Here is an 18,149-nt window from a genome sequence, read left to right as displayed (position 1 = left end):
ATTACAAAAGTGCTGAAAAAATGTCATTTTTTAAAATATTAAAATTAGCCATAATTCTTCCCAAGATTACCTTCATTTGGGGCTCATTAAGTGGTTAACAATCACTTTATGAATCATTTTACAGCAGGTTTTTTTTTTTTGCAAGGTCACTCACCAGTTACTTGTAACCACGTCTTAAGAAAGTGACAACTAACTGTTCGATAAGCAAAGTATAAACTGTTTATGAAGTCTTAATAAGATTAACCTTAGTAGGTTTTATAAATTGCTCATCAATAAGTCATCAATTAATATTAACATAATCATTGCTTTTAATTATGCATCAATTTTAAATCAAAAGTTTAGCAATCATGTTGTCAAGAGTATGAAACCTTATTTAACAATAATCACACTTTTTTGTTGATAAGTGTACCCATTTTGAAATTTTATAAAATATTCATCAATATTTTAACAAGCATGTTACCAACACGTCGTAAGGATTTATGAAGCCATAAACATTACTACAAAAAGTTATATACATCTTCAAAGCCAGACAAGTCGAGGTTGTTTTAGGGTTTATAATTTGTTTGTCAAAACTTAAGGACAGCAATAATTTATTAACCTATCTAAAAGATTATAATTATTTTTAGAAATAGGTTAGCAATAATTTCATGAAAGCCCAATAAACACTATGTACATTTTATCAAAAGTTTATAAAGCCTTAATAATCATGCTTCATAAATGATCAATGAACATGTTAATAATCATGTTATACGCACGCCACAAATAGTAAAACAGAAAAAGATTAACACCTATTTTCAACAACATTTGGCAAGGTCAACTTTGCTGGTCTCATTGAATGACTCTTACTGTGCTTTTTTAAATGACATTTTTACGAAGAGTCAGCAAACGGATTTATCACCACTATATAAAGCTTTAATAAGCAAACCTTTTAAAGTCATACCAATTAAGTTACTTACATAAACAAGGCTGAATCGGAGTCGGCAAATGTGGGAACATCGTATACATAAACGAAAGGAAAAACATAATGCCTGGAGATACTAGCTCAGCCTAGCATGTTTTCATTTTAATGGTCAACTTGGGCAGCACTAACTGTGATTAAAGCCTTTTTTCTGAAGCATCCCTGCACTTTCCAGCTGCTGCTTCTCGTCACGCCAATCCCGAACCTCGCAGCAAACCCACCTCACTACTCTGCAAATGTCGACATCCTCTGCAATTTCTCAACATTGCAAATGATACTGCACGAATATGAGCTCAACGTGTTTGCGTGTTTGACAGAAGCGTGTAGTCAGCAAGGCCGCGCATAAACAGGACCCCCCCACCACCACCGCACACACACACGTACACCCGCACACGCGCACACACACACGCACACCCCCACGCACACCGCAGCCCACCCACCCCGGCCGGAATCCAATTTAGCATTCACTTTGGATTATTGATCACATTAATATGTTATGATTGTTTTCCTAGGATCGAGTGTTTTTAAGGTAGCGGGTTAAACTTGGAAAATTGTCAACAAAAAATTGAGAAATGGATCAATCGGTGAATCATTTTTAATACCAAAAATTACTACAATTCTGAGCCAAAAAGACACATTCTTTATTAATGTAATGCAAGAAGCTGAACAATGTACTATGGTCATAAATGAGTTGAATTAGTTTGACGTTGTAGTCGTGCTAACTAATAATCTCTGAGTAGTACACTGTTATGAAACTCCGTGGAATTCAGCCGTTTAAATGTTTGCATATAAGACGGGAATATCTCATGATATTTATGAATAATAGAAGATCTCCCCACTACTTTATTTTTGTATGTGTTTTAGTAACGTCTTGAGAATTGAAAGTGATCTAAGGCAATACTAAGCAATAGCTGCTCTCTCACTCTCTTCCTTTGGTACTTTTTCGACTTTTTGCTGATCATTTTAGTTTGCTTGTGCATTGCAATCATTGCACAGAAAGTCAAAAGTTAACACTGCTTTTAGCAATACCTTACTGAATGTACTTAAACATAATGTAATTATTTATCCTCACATCATTAGGTTATTGGTGTTTTTTTTTTCTTTTGGATTAAATGTATCAAAATATTGTACTCGTCTATTTAACTATAACAGAATTTTAAATTCCATACTCAAAAATAAAAACCTTAATTATACTGAAAAATGACACAGACCTCCATTGAAATATCTTTAAAATGCGATTGACACGCAACAACGTTGCCATATTTTCATTGGAACTGTTTCTGAAGTGTTTTACATTTTGTGTCTTCAGTGGGATGAAAATGAGAATATTCCATCTGTCAATCATTCCATTCTGGTGACGTATAACAAAAATAGTGATTAAAAAAAAATCGCAGTTTCTTAAAAAAAAAAATACAAATACTAGTCCTTTTTTTAGGGATGCCAAACTCATTTACATCATCGTTGACATTGTAGTTATGAAAATCATATGAACGTGCAGCATATTGTTATGGCCCACATTGCATTTGAAATCAAAAGTGGAAAATATTTGTTGTTGTTTATTGTTGATGCAAAGAAAATGTTTGTCATATCTGTGAAAAATAAAATTAAATAAATAAAAAAATGTAAATTCTTTGGGCCAAAATATAAGTAATAAATCCATTTGGCAAAGAAAAAGTTGATAAATTTCATGTGCTTTAGTGTGTCACAAATAGTGATGTGGCAGGCCGCATTCAGCCCCCGGTCCTAGAGTTTGATAATAATATTTTGAATTATTTTTTTATTAAATATTATATTATTAACATTATTTTTTCCTTTCTTTGCAGGTTACCATTCATTTCTTTAAATTCTTAAATCTGACTCACAGCCCTATTAAGGCAAATTCTTAAAGAATAAGTCAATCAAGGAGACGACATTCTAACACAGCAACCGCAAAACCTTCATATGTCTTAATCTTGCTCATGACGACCTAACCTTATCTTTTGCAAAACTGACATGAAAAGAAAGTGTCTATATTCTAAGTGAGTGCGTAAGCGCCTAACGGACAACATTGACGGCGGCTTTGTATTTTCTTCCAATATCTTCCCAGATTACAGCAACACAAAGCGACGTCTGGAAATGAAAACAACGTGCCTCTAATGCGAGTGGCATAAATGGCCGAACGGAATGTGAACTTAATTCCCCCGTCCCCCCCCCCTCCCCCACTCACTTTGCTCAATTTTCGACGTTAAAATTCTTGACACTTTGCACCTCAGCTGCGCGCGGGAGACGAGGTGTTGACCCAGACTTAAAATGTTGGTTTTAATATCGTTCTGCACTATTGACGACTGCGGATAGGTTGGCGAGTATTAGCCGGCGAAGCTCAGCCAAACAAACGAGTGGAGGGGTAGCGGGGGGGGGGATGAAAGGCGGCCTTTGAACCGGGTGACTTCAGCACTTGAGCTCGATTGTTTTCAGCTGAGCTTTCTCTGGGTGGCTTCACTTCAAGCTGCCGGAAGTGGTTTTCCATGTGATTTAAGAAGAGTCGGAGAGAAAAACTTTCGCGCAGTTTTTCTGTCCAAGCTGCATTCCGTCTGATCATAGTTGTGTGTGACATTTCAAAGAGGATTAGCCGAATGAAATGTGATAAAAACTATTTCCACGTGACCCCGCAGCACTTGACCCACCCTCCTCCGGTAGGGTTGGCGGCGGAGCACCGAGGCTCAGACTGACGCGACTCTGAACAATCCGGACGGAGAGAGCTTTAGCCCCCGATGACCTGAAACGATCAACATACGGAGAAAAAAAAGAGTTGGTCGTGACTCAACAGGGGATAAACACGGATAAGTCGGGTCAATGGGAGGAGGGAGGCGCGTGAACTACAAGCATGCAGTGAGAATAAATCCAAAGGTAAATTAATTGTATACCTTGATTCCTCGGCCATTGCAAAGGGCATTTTCTTTCGTTTTTTCTGGGTTTTTTTCTTTTTTTTTTTTTTTGCGGAGGGCATTATCTTTAGTTTTTTCAGGGTTTTTTTTTTCTTTTTTTTTGCAGAGGGCATTATCTTTCGTTAATTAGGTTTATTACGTTATAAAAAATGTTCAAATCAGGGGAAACCCGGGTTCATAGTTGTCTGTTCACTGCAGAGACTTGGCGCAAAGAACACAAGCCACATTTAAATTTAAATTCCATTTGAATCCTGTTCACATTTTTTTTTTTTTCAAACCCACCGGTTTGACATCTGTTGGATACGATGACTTTAGAGTGATCAGTCCATCGGCAAAATTATTTTTTGCCTAAAACACAACACTTTTATTCAAATTCATTCAACTCTGTTCAAATGTTTACAATATTTGGCACCGCAGCGTGAGCCAAAAATGGATCCCGTTCACAAAATCTAGAGGACATTTTGAAGGGACACAGAATGTTGGAGATTTCTTTTGAAAACAATACATTTTCTTTCCGTTGTGTTTAAACTAGACTGCAATGAGTAGAATGCAGTAGTCAAGGAGGGGCTGGATTTATATTCAGTCAAATAGTGTCATCATCTTACAGATGGACAATGTTTTAATTATGTGCAGCCCGTGCAATGGTATTGATGAACAATATTAGTCCTAATATAGATCCCTGAGGATCCCCTGTCTCTTCCCTTATCCAGAAATGATGGAATGGATATTATGGAGTTATACTCTAGATGCCCATCAAAATATTTGCTGTACTATTTATATAATCAGTATGAAGCAATAAAAATGAAAAACTATTTGAAATTGTTGTTTTGTTATGCTGATTTGGTATTTTATTGGTATTCGAGGGCACCCTGTTTATTACAGCGCCGTTGACTGCAACCAGTTGCTATTGTTGCATTATCATGCATTTATCACTTGTGGCCAACACAAACAGCGCTACAACATGTTGACAAAGCAGCCAGGGCTCATTTCGGCGTGATGGATGGCGGCGTGCTAATTATTAGCACACATAAAAGGATGCTGTTATTTCCAGACGTGGGCCCCGGCCGCCGGCTAAATGCGGAGCCATCAGTCTGCGACTATATCACTCAATCTTGATGTATGAGTGTGGCGGTACAAATTAAATGCGCGCCGACCTTCTAAAGGGGGTTACTGCACTCAACAGGACGCCATTTGGGCTAATTCCTGCGCAACGGGTTCGGACAATAGGCCACTATTCCACATGGTGTAATTACTTTGTGTACACACATCTGGAATTAAGATCCCAGAGGAAGCTAATACTCCAGAAAAAAATGGAGACCAACTGTTTTTGGTAGAACAAGAGGAAAGGAAGGTGTGGTGATAGATGCGTGGTGTTGACTTGAAAACTCGCCTCGTCTCAAAGATAGTTCTCGGCGCCAAGTGGATTCAGCTCGAACACGAGGCTCGGAGAAGATTGCACATCGTGGACCCAGTTCCTCCTACTCGGGTCGTGGCTTCTATTTGAGCATGCTGCGGCCCCACTTTGCATAATCAGCGGCCGTACGGTGTAGCATGTACAGGAGGGGCGACCAATTTTGGGATGTTTTGGAACAAGCAACATCTGGATTTCATAGCAGCTCCATTTTTCCCGCAGATCAAAAGAACTCAGACTATAAACTCGGAACAATAACGAGCCACAGGTTGAGTTGAGAAAAGTCACACAGCCATAATAATCGTTTGGAAGGGAGTAATAATCAATTAATTGATTATCAAGAATTTGGTTTATTTTGTGAAATTGATTGCCGATTAATTTTGAAGTGATTAAGGCAAAACAGAGGCACTGTTTCTTCACTTGCAAGTAAATTGATTTCAGCTATCAAAGATTGAGTGCTTTCACAATGTGACAACTCCTCTGGGCAAATTTATTCTGATCAATATTAAATTATCAGCACATAAATTCATATTTTAAAAAAAATATCGAGCGAGAAAGATAAGTAACGATCTCATAAATTAACGAACAAGTTATTATTTCTATTTAAACGACCAAAGAAATGTCAAGTATTGTAACACTGGTGTACAAATATTTAGAACTTTATTGATAGTTTACTTGTACGAGATGTACATTCATATTTTGTGACTCAAAAAGGGAATGGGGCAAAACAAACAGACAAACATGATTCATGTTTAAGCATGCGAGCAACTGAAATAATAAGCATTGTCACGGGTACAACAAATTCCGCTTTTAAAATTCAACCATCCCTGAAACGTTTGTAAACTTGGACACGCTACATTAAGTTTTTTTTTTTTTTTTCTTTTTCCTCCCCTCAAGACAATGCACCACAACCACGCCCTTGAATATTAAAAAAAAAAAATTAAAAACGTTGTAAAATAAATGCAAACGCAAGGTAAAAATGCACACTCGTAATTCATTTTTCATAGACCTCCGGACAAAAATAATAAATAAAACACGCATATGTTTAATTTATGATGGCGACATGAACAATTGTAAAGGGGGTTGAACAGAAAGTGGGCGGGGCATGTAGATCTTGCGAGGGACTGACACAGCTCTGACAGCAGTTGGGAAAACAAGAGTCATAGTCCAAAATATTTTGGCAAATTAACGATGAATGTCACACACAACATGCAAAGTAAAGCTAATCGTTTCGTAAACAACCACTTGGTTCAGATGTCACTGCTGAGTTTGAAAATTGTAAATCGTCATAAATGTCATTTTAGCTGAACACACCGGAGTTTACGTGAAATATGGCACCCTGTCGTTCTCCAACGCGACAAAATGTACACGCCGCCTCGAAAAAAAAAACAGACGGCAAACCAAGTCGAAACTCCCAACAGTGCATGGAAAAAGAAACAATGTAAAATCATCGCCTCTCTTTATCGACTAACTGCTAGCTGTTTAACTTTTTCTTTTTTTGCTATTTACAGTATTGCACTTAAACTGCACACCATTGCATTTCAGTTTTACTGATGCCTTCATATTTTCAGAATTACAATAAACTGAAAATAGAAACACAGTGCTCAACAAATGTATTTGACCATCTATCATGAAAACAAAAGGATCACATCCAGCATCATGAAGGCAATTCTCGATGTTTGAAGTGGAATGAGGAATTTCTGAGCAGAATTCACGTTTTATAATTAAATTTGAGCGGGAACCCTGGGATTTTCTGAGAAGTCAAAGTTAATCAATCAACAATAAATTATCATGTGCTTTTAACTTTTTGGGGGTAAAATTCATGTATAACAATAATATTATGATATTTTCGCATTAAAAATATTGTTTTAGTGAAAGAACTTCATACTGATTTTATCAACAATGACAGTGACACATTTAGGGCAGCTATGGTCTAACTATACTTTTGGTGATGGCCGAATACATTTGTTGGACACTGTACAATGCGTTTACCCTTCATCCTTCTTTTTTTTTTTTTTTTGTGACTCGTATCAAATCCCCCACCCCGTTCTTTTTCTTTTTTTTAATTTAATAAAGTAGTATTTTGCTTGTAGTGCCATTTGTAAACACCCACAACATACGAGACCTGAAGTGCAAAGGCGATCTTCACTTCTTCACCCCGCATAGAAAGAAACAAAAGCTCTCAAAGGGAGCAGGAGAAAGTCGGAAAAAACAAACGAACAAAACCAAAAACGTTGACGTTGTTGCTTTTGTTATATCACAAGTCCATAAGAAGAAGAGAAGCGCTGCCGGAGGGGCCCGGGGGCCTTTTGGGGCAGGGGTGTATGTGAAGGGAATGGTGAACTTTGCAGGAAGGCCTCCATGCACAGTGGTTGCAAATAAATTTGTTAACGCCGGAGAGGAGGTCAGGAGATGGGGTGTCGACGTGTGCCCCCAGTGCTCGCCGGTGACCCCTGTGCCGCGCCCCCCCCTCCCTCCCTCCCCCCAACCCAACCGTCCTCAACTCTGCCCGTCGCCTGTCACTTTAATTGGCACTAAAGTCCTCAGTGTGTGCCGGACCCTCAGACAGACATCCACATGTGTTTGTACGGTCCCTGGGATGTGATCTGTGCCTGGAGTGGACTGAGCCACTGGCCCCGCAGAAGTCCTGCCTGTTGGGCGAAAAGTAAAAGGTGACTTCATTGGTATTTCATTACCGCTTCGCTGGAAAAGTGGTTTGTTTTGGCAGCTGGTCTTTTGTGACAATTTTCTCGCTCCCCCCTACTCCCTTTTTGTTAAAAAAGTCTTCCTCCGACTGTTCCTCCCCCCAGAAAACATACACACTCTCCGAATCCCCCCGTTTCTCGCTCAGTGTTTGTGTTTAGTTTTAGCTGTGAGTGTCACGGCCCTTTCACAGGCGCAGTCTTGTGTGAGAGGCCATTACGGGCCATCAGGCCAGCGATGCGGGGGAGCGAGGAGGGGGGTTAAAGGTGGGGAGGGGCAACCCGCTGGGGTCAGAGTCCCAAAGCCTCGGCGTGTTTCCTTGCCTTGAGTCGCAGGTCGGCGATGCTGGAGTTCTTGCTGTTGCTTTTGGCCGCCGCCGCCACCGCCGCCGCCGCTGAGGCCGAGTCGGCAAGCGAGGCGATTGGTAGTCCGAAGGGAGGGGGCGGGAACATCAGGTAGGGGGCGTGGGCGGCCAGGTGCGGGTGCAGGTGGGGGTGGGAGTGGGCGACGCCGTCCAGCTGAAGTTGCGCTTGAACCTGCAAGAGCAAAATAAATATAAAGATTACAACCAGAGCTGCTTGGTTGCAGGGGTCTAAGTCAGGGGTGTGCAGACTTTTAGTAGGTACGATGCACCTTTGAAACTGAAAATTCTTCAACTTTTACGTCTTATTTAATTAAAGACCACTCCAATCAAACAATCATGTTGTTTATACTGCCCCATCACAGCTTTTTGCTAGAAGTGGTAAGGCAAATACACTGAAAAAAATGATGTGCTGCATTTACTCAATTCCAGTGGGCTGCACGGCCGTGACCCCTCCCTAAAATTTTGTAAAATCCTCAACTTCAATGGAAAAAATTAATTTAGTCAATTTTACTTCCGCAATTGGTTGCCCAAATAAAATCATCTGAATTCACATGTTTGTAAGTAGACTATAAGTCTACTTAAAAATGTGTCTGGATACTTTATCCTTTCGGATTATACAAGATTTTGGTGTGGGCCACAGCCATGTATCCCACTGGAATAGATCCACCTCTGCACTCAAAAGAGCTTCACATTCAGAAGCAAAACAAAAACGGTTTCGGAATATTTTCGGATGGTGGGTATTACAAAAAAAAATCCCACCCCTGAAGTGGCCTGCAATGACGGACGGGAACAACTGTGTGTGCGTGTGTATGAGTGTGTGTGTAAATGTTTGTACGATACAAGCCTTGATGTCACACTTTCATTTTGTGGACAATTCTCTTAGCGTGGCTATTCTTTCTCTCTGACATCATGTATGTGCGTGATGATCTTAGATTTCACAGTGTGACAGAATTAAAACGTAACCTCCCTCGAAGTTGTTGCTGACCGCGTGTGTGTTGTGAAAATAGCCACGAGCCTCACTTGACCCTCAAGCGCCCTTTTTCTCTCATTTCAAAAGTTACTGATTCATGTCTGTCACATTCACGAACTCACACGCGCACACCTAAACACAAACATACATTCACATGAGAAATTGCATCGTTCAGAGGCAGTGTTTCTCTGGGTCAGAACAAATGATCAAATATGCTGTCTTGTGATGCTAATAAACTATTTTTTGCACTAAAAAGCTACTCATGCATTTTGAGTTATAAATATTTATCCAGATGTATTCCTGAGTCAAAAGCGGCAGTGGATTAAATTAAAAAAAAAAAAGGAAAATAAGAAAAAGAGGCCATGAGGAGCATAGCATATCTTTTTTCACTTTCTGGGCAATTATTTCCTAAAAGAAGGAGGTGAAAATGAAGCATGTGCTGACTTCAGAAGAAGAAGAAGACAACGCTGCCATTTCTTATGTGTCTCAAGCGGCCCATGGACCAGTGGGAAACTATTTTCTGCTTTACTTTTCCAACCCAAATAGAAGCTTTAACTTGACCATGTATAGGGTTTTTTTTTATTATTATTATTTTAGCCTGAAATGCTGAAAATTGAAGTTCGACACTGTTACCAGTTAGTTGCTTAGCACGTCAAGGGCAAACAAACATGTGACGAACTGATTCAAAACTATATGAAGTCACTTTCTTGGAGAGAGGCAGCACCACCTAAACAAAAAACAGGTGGTCGAACTGTCTGACATGATGAATATTTGTTTTTGTTGTTTGGGATAAAACTTAAAAACTTCAAATTTCCGGATTTTAGATTATTTTCGGTTGGAACAAAACGCACACTCGACATACGCCTGTTTGTTATGAATGGAACTGAAAATCTGTATTTTTAATAACTGCATGATGTGTAGGCCTATGTGGTTGTCTTTTTTGTTTGTTTTTTTTTTTTGCTCAGAAACTAATCTAAAAGAGGCCTTAAACACTGTGCAGACACTTCAATGTCAAACCGTCTTTGAAGCTTGTGAAACGTCATATCAGTGAGCATCTAAAGGTTTAACTACTTCAACTTATCGTTTCACGCGGCCCTTGCTGCTCTCTACAATCAATCCGAAGTTTATAAGAACAAACATGCCAATGGTGCATAGCAAAACACTGATATATTTTTCATATATAATAATAGGAAAGTCAAAACACATTTTCAAATAAAAGCATTCTTGCTTTATACAATCATGACTGCAATTTCGCAATCAGTGGCATACCGCTTTTGTTGCATCGTAACCGCTATGGTTTAAAGTGTGACGATAACCAGAGAATAAGTAAACTGGCTGTAACCAAATGAAATCTCTGTCTTTAGCTTCTTGGGACAATCATGAATCAGAACTTTACATTCATTGAGTAGATAACACGACAACGATGAAAAAACTAAAAAAAATAGGACGGCGAGTTTCAGCTACGCTACATCAACAATAAGTTGACGATAATCAGAAGGAAACTGCCCGCTTTTGATGCAACGATAGACACCTGTGAATGGGAAAGTCGGCCCCTGACACAGGACCCTTTTTTGCCAACAAAATTTAGAAAGCTGACCAAGCTTCAATACACTTAAGTCAAGTCAAAACAAAAGTTGAGCCTTAGACGCCGTTGCGCTTTCAGCCATTTATGAAATAAGACACGCAGTCAACCAGTGGCGTTTAAAGCCCAATGGATGCCATCTTACGAGCACATGCTTGTGCTATTTGATATTTATGTCTCTGATTGACATGCGTCTGTTGTATTGCCGAGCAAACTACATTTTAAGCCATATTAAAATTGTTTTTGTTGAGGGGAGGGGCAAGAGGGGTGCAATTGTCCCCACCTGGTGGCTGCCCATGTCCGGTACCCCCATCACCCCCCATTTTTCACGCCACTGCAAACGCATAATGAAAACTCTCGCAAGGAGCATGGAGCTAAATTGAGCTACATACGAAGTAAATGTCCAACAGGATTAAATTCAGGCTCACCAAAGGCACGCATCAACATCAATGTGCGTGCGTGTGCATGTGCACGTTTGTGTGTGTGACGTTCCTGTTTCATTCTCTTCTATTATAATTATGTAGAATAAAGTGGTATTTTTTCATTACCAAACTCATTTTTCTAGGCAACTGGGACAAATTAATGTCATTTAAATTCACTGCAATGGGTACGAGTAGCTTGATTTACGATCTTAGGAGACAAATTAAAACAGTAAATCAACATCATAAAGGGATCTACTTCATGAAGTAAAATGCTTCATTTTCAGGCGTACTTGATTCAAATGTGGTGAACTAACATTTTTCCTAAAAAAAACAAGTGATATATTTTTGTTAAACTTGTTTTATAACTAACTACCGTAAAAAAAAAATCCAGAGGATTTTCTTTCAATGTAGCTACGTATTGCTGTTGATATCACTTTTTCTTATTTCTACACTTGTGTGACAGTTCAGCGTGTTGACGTGGTACGTAAAACATTGCCCGTGCGTTTATAAAAGTGTTATCATGACCCTTGGACAAATTAATTGAATTTTCTTTATTTCCTATGACAAAAAATTGTATATTGACATGAAATTGTCCCCTTGTAGATTGTGTAAAACCTGCAAAGTGCAAAGAAGGGCTAGTAATGCAGTGCACCTGTGTATTTTTCTTTCACTTCCACGCATTTTCTACCGTCCAGGTTTGACTCTGTTTGGCGATCATCTCTCAGCATGCAGGCCTCACACTCCTCCTGCCAGCTCAACCTCGATAAGCGTCATTTCGCTTTTCACCCCCCTCCCCGCCTTTCATCGTCTCTTTCATGTGCTCACGCCTGCCGCCCCATTGGCCTAATTAGGCCGCTGCATGTCACAACATAGTGGGCGAGAGGGCTGAGAGAAAGTGAGACAGAGAGAGAGAGAAAGCGGCAAATGGAGGATGTTGAAGTCCACGGTCGATGCGGGGGTAAACGCTGTGGAATCGCTATACACAAAAGGGGTACCTATAACTTCCTCCATTCCTTGTCATGAATCAAGCGCAACCTTTTTTTGTTTTCGTTGTTTACATTTTGTTCTATGTCCCAATACGCTTTTGATTGATTGCGTTGAGCATCTTGGACAGACCTGCACATACTGCTTTTGCAATCATATGTTCCGGTTCTTGTTCTGAGCTTATCACATTTTTCCGCTTCGCCATAAGTGGTGTACCGCTTTGTCACGACTCGACGGTAAAATAAATAATCAATTCCATTTCCTGTTCTATGGTTATCATCAACATTTTTCTCTATGCCATCACTGGTATACTGCTTTTGTCGCTAGTGTATATTTCAGTAATGCAGTATTAGCTTGACCTCATTTGGTGACTTGAGTTGAGCTGCTGAGTTTAATTTGTTCCATGGACAAAACGTAATAAGAGAATGTAAAAAAATAAAATAAAATAAAAGTTTCATAAAGTGTAATTCCTGTGCATTGGGACTAGCCGGAATTCACACGAACCGCACGTAAACTAAAAATTTTCAGCAACTTACACACGCTTGACCAATAAATTTGCTGATGTATTTATAGTGTTGTTGTTTTTTTTTTAGAATTCTCCAAAAATGTTTGTTACTGACACACACTTCTGCCCTTTTATCATTGATAACGTATTAATTAAAGTATTGCTAAATATTTACGTAGCAAATTGATTTGTGTGAGCCCTTAGATGTTCAGGTTCGGCAAACTGCAGCAACATTTTTTTGGTTTGTTTTGTTTTTTGTTTGTTTGTTTTTTCTCAAAAATGCAGCCTTTGCGATTTGCAAATTGTATTCTACTCTAATGCAATGTCAATTTCAATTTGTTTAACTGTTCACTTAGAACTGACGTGACAAATTCCATGTGCACTGGTACCTTTATTTACAATCAGTTCATCCCAATGACCAAGTTTTTAACTAATACAACTCACTGTCAAATCAATTTTCCCTATTCAAATGAATTGAAATGCATCCAGAGCCCAAAAAGCCGCCGCAGGACAGGAACCTTGCAATTCAAAGAACAACGCAGCCAAGAACTTTAAGTTCCTGTAACTTTAGGTGGAAATTTAAATGTTGAACTGGACAATGCAATATCATACCCAACCTTCTCAGAAAAGGCCCCTACAAGCGGGTTGTATGGCCTACCTGTTGGAAGGGCATCCGAAGGGCCCCCATGTTGACGTAGGGTGCCACCCTGCAAGCGTCCAGGTGGCTGCCGCTGCCCAAGATGACCCCTGGAGAGAAGGGAAAGATGTCTGTCAGACAGCCAGACAGTTGTTGTTATGTGAGATGGGAACACTTCATTTAAAGATTTTTGGAATTGATAAAAAAATATATATAAAAAAAGGGATCATTTAAAATTTTAAAATGTGGAAAAAGCAACATTTACCTTTGTGCATCTGGTTTTCTTGTTTCCGACATTTTGCTCTTCTGTTTTGAAACCAAACCTATACATTGGGGGAAAAGGAAATTCACTATTAGCAAAAATGAAATAACCCACAAACTTGTAATTTTTTCTTGTCAGTGGATGACAACAAAGCGGTCCATCCAAGCATTTCATCTTACTCACCATACAATTCTTCAAACATAAAAAAATTACCCAAAACATGCACAAAGGTTTTTCATAAATTTAAAACGAGGACTATATATATATATATATAGATGTGTGTATAGATATATAGATAAATAGATTGATAGATTCCACAACCTCGACTTTAACGAAGCTACTTTTGTGAGCTTATGTTGTAAGTCACTTTGGTTCCAGCAGACGTCGCATTTAAGTACATCAAAATATCTGGAAAATCTTAGATGTAGAAGTACTTAGTAGATTTTTTTATATACTATACAACAACAAAATAAAAAGTAATGCATTATTATATTACAATACATTATTAGAAGCAGAAAACACAATCTCAGGCTCATTAAAATATATCCAAGCTTTTGCCTTTTGTTCTGTACACATTTACAAGAACTAAATGATAAATCAAATATCAATCACTTGCAAATGGTGGAACGTTAACGAAACAAAATGGTTAACATGAAAAGGTGTGTGGCGTCATTTTTGCTTTTAATAATGATATTTAAGTAAATGATTTTAAATCTTTTGCATTCATAATGATATTTTTAAATGACGGAAAACACTATTCAGAAGTGAAAATATCCCCTGCAGTTTACTGGCTGCTCGTACGCGTGTCTGCAACCTGCAGGCGGTTATTAATCATAACCAACCTAATTTGTCCTCATAATAATAATCTGAACTAGCCCCGCCCCCTCGCGCTCCCGCAACAATGATCATTACGGCGATTAGGAATTAACGACCGGTGCAAAAGACGATAATGATAGAATCGAACAACTGCCTGGTCGATACATTTTCTGAGGGAAAACAATCGGAAGTGAAGTGGAAAACAGTTAATTCTATCAGGATTATTATTGTTGTGACGCATGATCTTTCAGTGAGTTGCTCGGTGTAGTGCTACAAGGTTTGAAACAGTTATTTCTTCATTAAGAACCACTCAATGATACGCCCTAATCTCATTTCCGCTTTGTTTTTTTTTTTTTGTATTCCAGACAGTGAATAATGACATTTAATTTAGTACGGCTCAACATAGTCGTACTAAGTGCATTAGTGACTGCCACTAATAAGTTTCAATTACATCCACTGACAGCTGCACACAAAATTATCAAAAAAATCAACAAAAATGCGCCCCAAAAACTTGAAAAAGAATGCATTTGGTTTTGTCTTAAATTGGAGAAAAAACAAAAGTTGCGCACATTTGCAGCGCTATAAATTCATGAAATTTATATAATGGTGCATGAGTTATTGTTAATACACTACACGGTGGTAGGTAGGCCACGCGTGCTTACGCCTCACTTATGAAAATGTGCCTAATTTTATTCTGTGAAATTAAAAAAAATATGATAAGCAGCATTACACGTGTATGATTTTGCTGTGTGTAGTATGCAACACCAAATATGTACATATTATAAATTGGACTTGCCATTGAGTGATTTTAATCAATATGATAAATATCTGAATAAAATGAGTATTAATTAATATACATTCACCATTATTTATATAAAAACGATATGATCGAATTGTGCGCTTGATTTCAAAATGGAATTTTTTCGTACAAAGAATTTGCCTCCACGAACCTCTGAAATCTGCATCGGCTCTGTAAATATTTTTCCAGATGACGTCGGCTATTTTGCCTAGTGCCTGCGAAACATTATCATTTTAAACATTTAACAACGGTTTAGTGTGTGCGTGTTTGTGTACGCGTGTGCGTGTGTGCGAGTGTGTGTGTGTGGGGGTGTGTGTGTGTGTTTCATGAGCTCTTTCGCGGTGTGAGCAACCTGCTTTTCTCAAACTCAAAAATCCCTTAACAATACATATTTATGCCGTCATATTTTTGGGGGGAGTGAGTACAACTTTATTAAAAACTGAAGACCCTTCTGTGGGCATAACAATAACCGCAATGAAATGTAACCGATGTATACTGTAATAGACCAGGATAATAACGAAAACAGAACAATGCGCATTGCTCTTCGTTGTCTTTATGGTCCATATGGTCATGACTGAAATCAATTCTCTTCTTTTTGCCGGTCCGCTCTCGTGCAAGCAAGCAAATAAGTATGTCCACTCAGTACCTGCACGCGGGCCTCGGAGAGCCCGAGGCGCTGGCTGAGCTCCTCTCGCATGAAAGCGTCCGGGTAGTGCGTCTCGTCGAAGAGTCGCTCCAGCTCGTTGAGTTGCTCCAGCGTGAAGTTGGTGCGACTCCTGCGCTGCTTCAATTTGCCCTGCGCGTCCTCGTCCTCCGACTTCACCTCCTCCTTCTTGTCCTTGCTGCACTCGTAGATGCCTGCGCGCACGTCCCAACACAAAGTCGGTGATGCACCTTCCAAGCAATGCAGCGTGGGCCATTTATTTGCCAATTAAAGGGTGAATAAATAACGACGATTCATTGCTAAACGAACTCGGGTAGGTTGCGTGTTTATTAAAATTACCAGTGTCATGTTTGTATACATCATTTTGATTGAATTTATACAACAGATCACTTTAAAAAAAAAAAAACATTTTGGCGGGAATCAATGTCAGTCAAAATGTCGCACGCATAAATTATGTAATTGTTTTTTGTTGTGTTTTTTTTCTTTGCGGGAGGCGCTTGTTATATTTGTGCTTTATCTTTAATACAACTTTGTGCCAGTCAATTATAGACCGATAATTAGTTCTTAATTGAAACAAGGACAACATAATACGTTCTACTAATAAGAACTATAATCACCATATTGGTTACACATAAAACTGTATTTTAAAAGTAAATAAACTGATATAATCCGAGAGATGCTAACATGTACTAGTCACTCCATCTTAGAGTTACGCATTATTTTTCACTTGTCACATGTGCAGCTGTTTGGACATAATATTATTTTACAGTTTAAAAAAATAAAATATAATAACAGAAATTAATGCAATGGGTAAATGCTACATTTTGTCTGTTTGCTCTTGTTTTACAAAACATTCAGCTGCGCAGTTTTACAGTTTCAGTACATTTTCTAAATAAACTACTAATTACAAAGAACGGTTTCGACCAAATTCACCTTACGGTAAACTCTAAATCTAAATTATCTTAATTATCATAGCTTTCATTTACAGAAATAATATTGATTTAGCGTTCAAATCTTTATTTAGGTACAAGTATCACGCCCGCCAACACCAAACGAAAAATGGAACTTGACTTCTTCCCTGCGCAATTTTGCTGCGCTCTGCGCGCGATGCCTCGTCGCAAAAAATAAAAATAAAAAAAAAAATAAATAAAAAATAAAATAAAGCATCAACTGCAGCATGATTTTTGGAGGGCTGCTCGAGCGCGACGGTTACCTTCGGTGGGCCGTGTGACGTGGAAGTCCTTGAGCTTGTCCTTGTCCAGCTCCACATGCTCCTTGTAGGCGTGCAGCGGGCAGTGGGCGCCCTCGCTGAAGTCGTGCTCCGCGGGGCTGCCCAGCTCCCGCTGCCGGGCCAATCCGGACGTCTCCAGAACCTCTCGGTACGTGATGGCCTCCTTGCTGCTCTCTTTGCTCTTCGCCTCGAACGACTTGGACACGAAAGCCGTCAACTCTTCCATGACTTTCCCTTCCTTCTTTTAAAAAAGCCGCTCCCCCCTCCTCGGACCCCGATCCCTCTGCTCCTCCCGGGGTTGGAAAAATGGAAAATAAAATAAAAATAAAAATCCACGTGGTGTGGGAGCTCCGTGCTGCCTCGCAGTGAGTGCAATGAGAGAGTGGGAGTGGAAGGAGTGGAGGTGAGATCACTCCTGCTGTTGTGAGTGTGTTTTGGAGAGCCAACTATTTATACCACCTCAAGACCACCCCCTCCTTACACACACACACACACACACGCGCGCGCGCGCGCTTCTCTGCGTCTGGTGCAATTAAAGGCCTTAGCACCACTCCACGTACAATTCAACTTTCAGCAAGTCCCCCCCCCCCCTCCCTCTCTCTCGCTCTCTCTCGATTTTTATTTCTTTATTTCCCTTTTTTTTCTCACTAATAAATGATGAACTGATGGAGGCGCTTAAATGGATTAAAGGAAAGGGAGGGTGGGGGTCATTAAAAATGCCCACCAGGCTCTATTTCTACATAGTAATTAATTACACCCCCCCCTCAAAAAAAAAATAACTGAACGGTTACCCATTTATTTCATCCTATTTAATTTTATTTAAGTCTGTGTTGAAAATCAAATTGTATAGTTTCTCATTGTTAATATTACTCCTCTTTGTACTGTCTTTCCAATTGTTGGGGCAGTGTACAAAAATG

General features: G+C 39.3%; 1 protein-coding gene across 2 annotated transcripts; it reads right to left on the bottom strand.

Annotated features, from left to right (window-relative positions):
* Positions 1-7,796: 7,796 nt before the first annotated feature.
* On the bottom strand, positions 7,797-17,641 carry shox (shox homeobox). 2 transcript variants are annotated; one of them, XM_088315312.1, is made up of 6 exons: positions 17,215-17,641; positions 15,984-16,195; positions 13,726-13,783; positions 13,482-13,591; positions 8,320-8,532; positions 7,797-7,944 (listed from the first exon to the last, which is right to left on the bottom strand). In XM_088315312.1, the coding sequence occupies exons 1-6, from the start codon at positions 17,456-17,458 to the stop codon at positions 7,855-7,857; spliced, it is 927 nt and encodes a 308-aa protein (XP_088171438.1). In that variant the 5' UTR covers positions 17,459-17,641; the 3' UTR covers positions 7,797-7,854. The 2 variants fall into 2 exon arrangements, with proteins under 2 accessions (XP_088171438.1, XP_088171439.1); XM_088315313.1 differs by having other exon boundaries at positions 7,805-8,532; positions 13,482-13,570.
* Between the last annotated feature and the right edge of the window lie 508 nt (positions 17,642-18,149).

The sequence above is a fragment of the Idiotropiscis lumnitzeri genome, chromosome 14 (genome assembly GCF_059441095.1).
Source record: "Idiotropiscis lumnitzeri isolate Australia: NSW breed Sydney's pygmy pipehorse chromosome 14, RoL_Ilum_1.0, whole genome shotgun sequence".
NCBI lineage: Eukaryota > Metazoa > Chordata > Actinopteri > Syngnathiformes > Syngnathidae > Idiotropiscis > Idiotropiscis lumnitzeri.
This window is presented reverse-complemented; position numbering and strand designations above follow the sequence as displayed.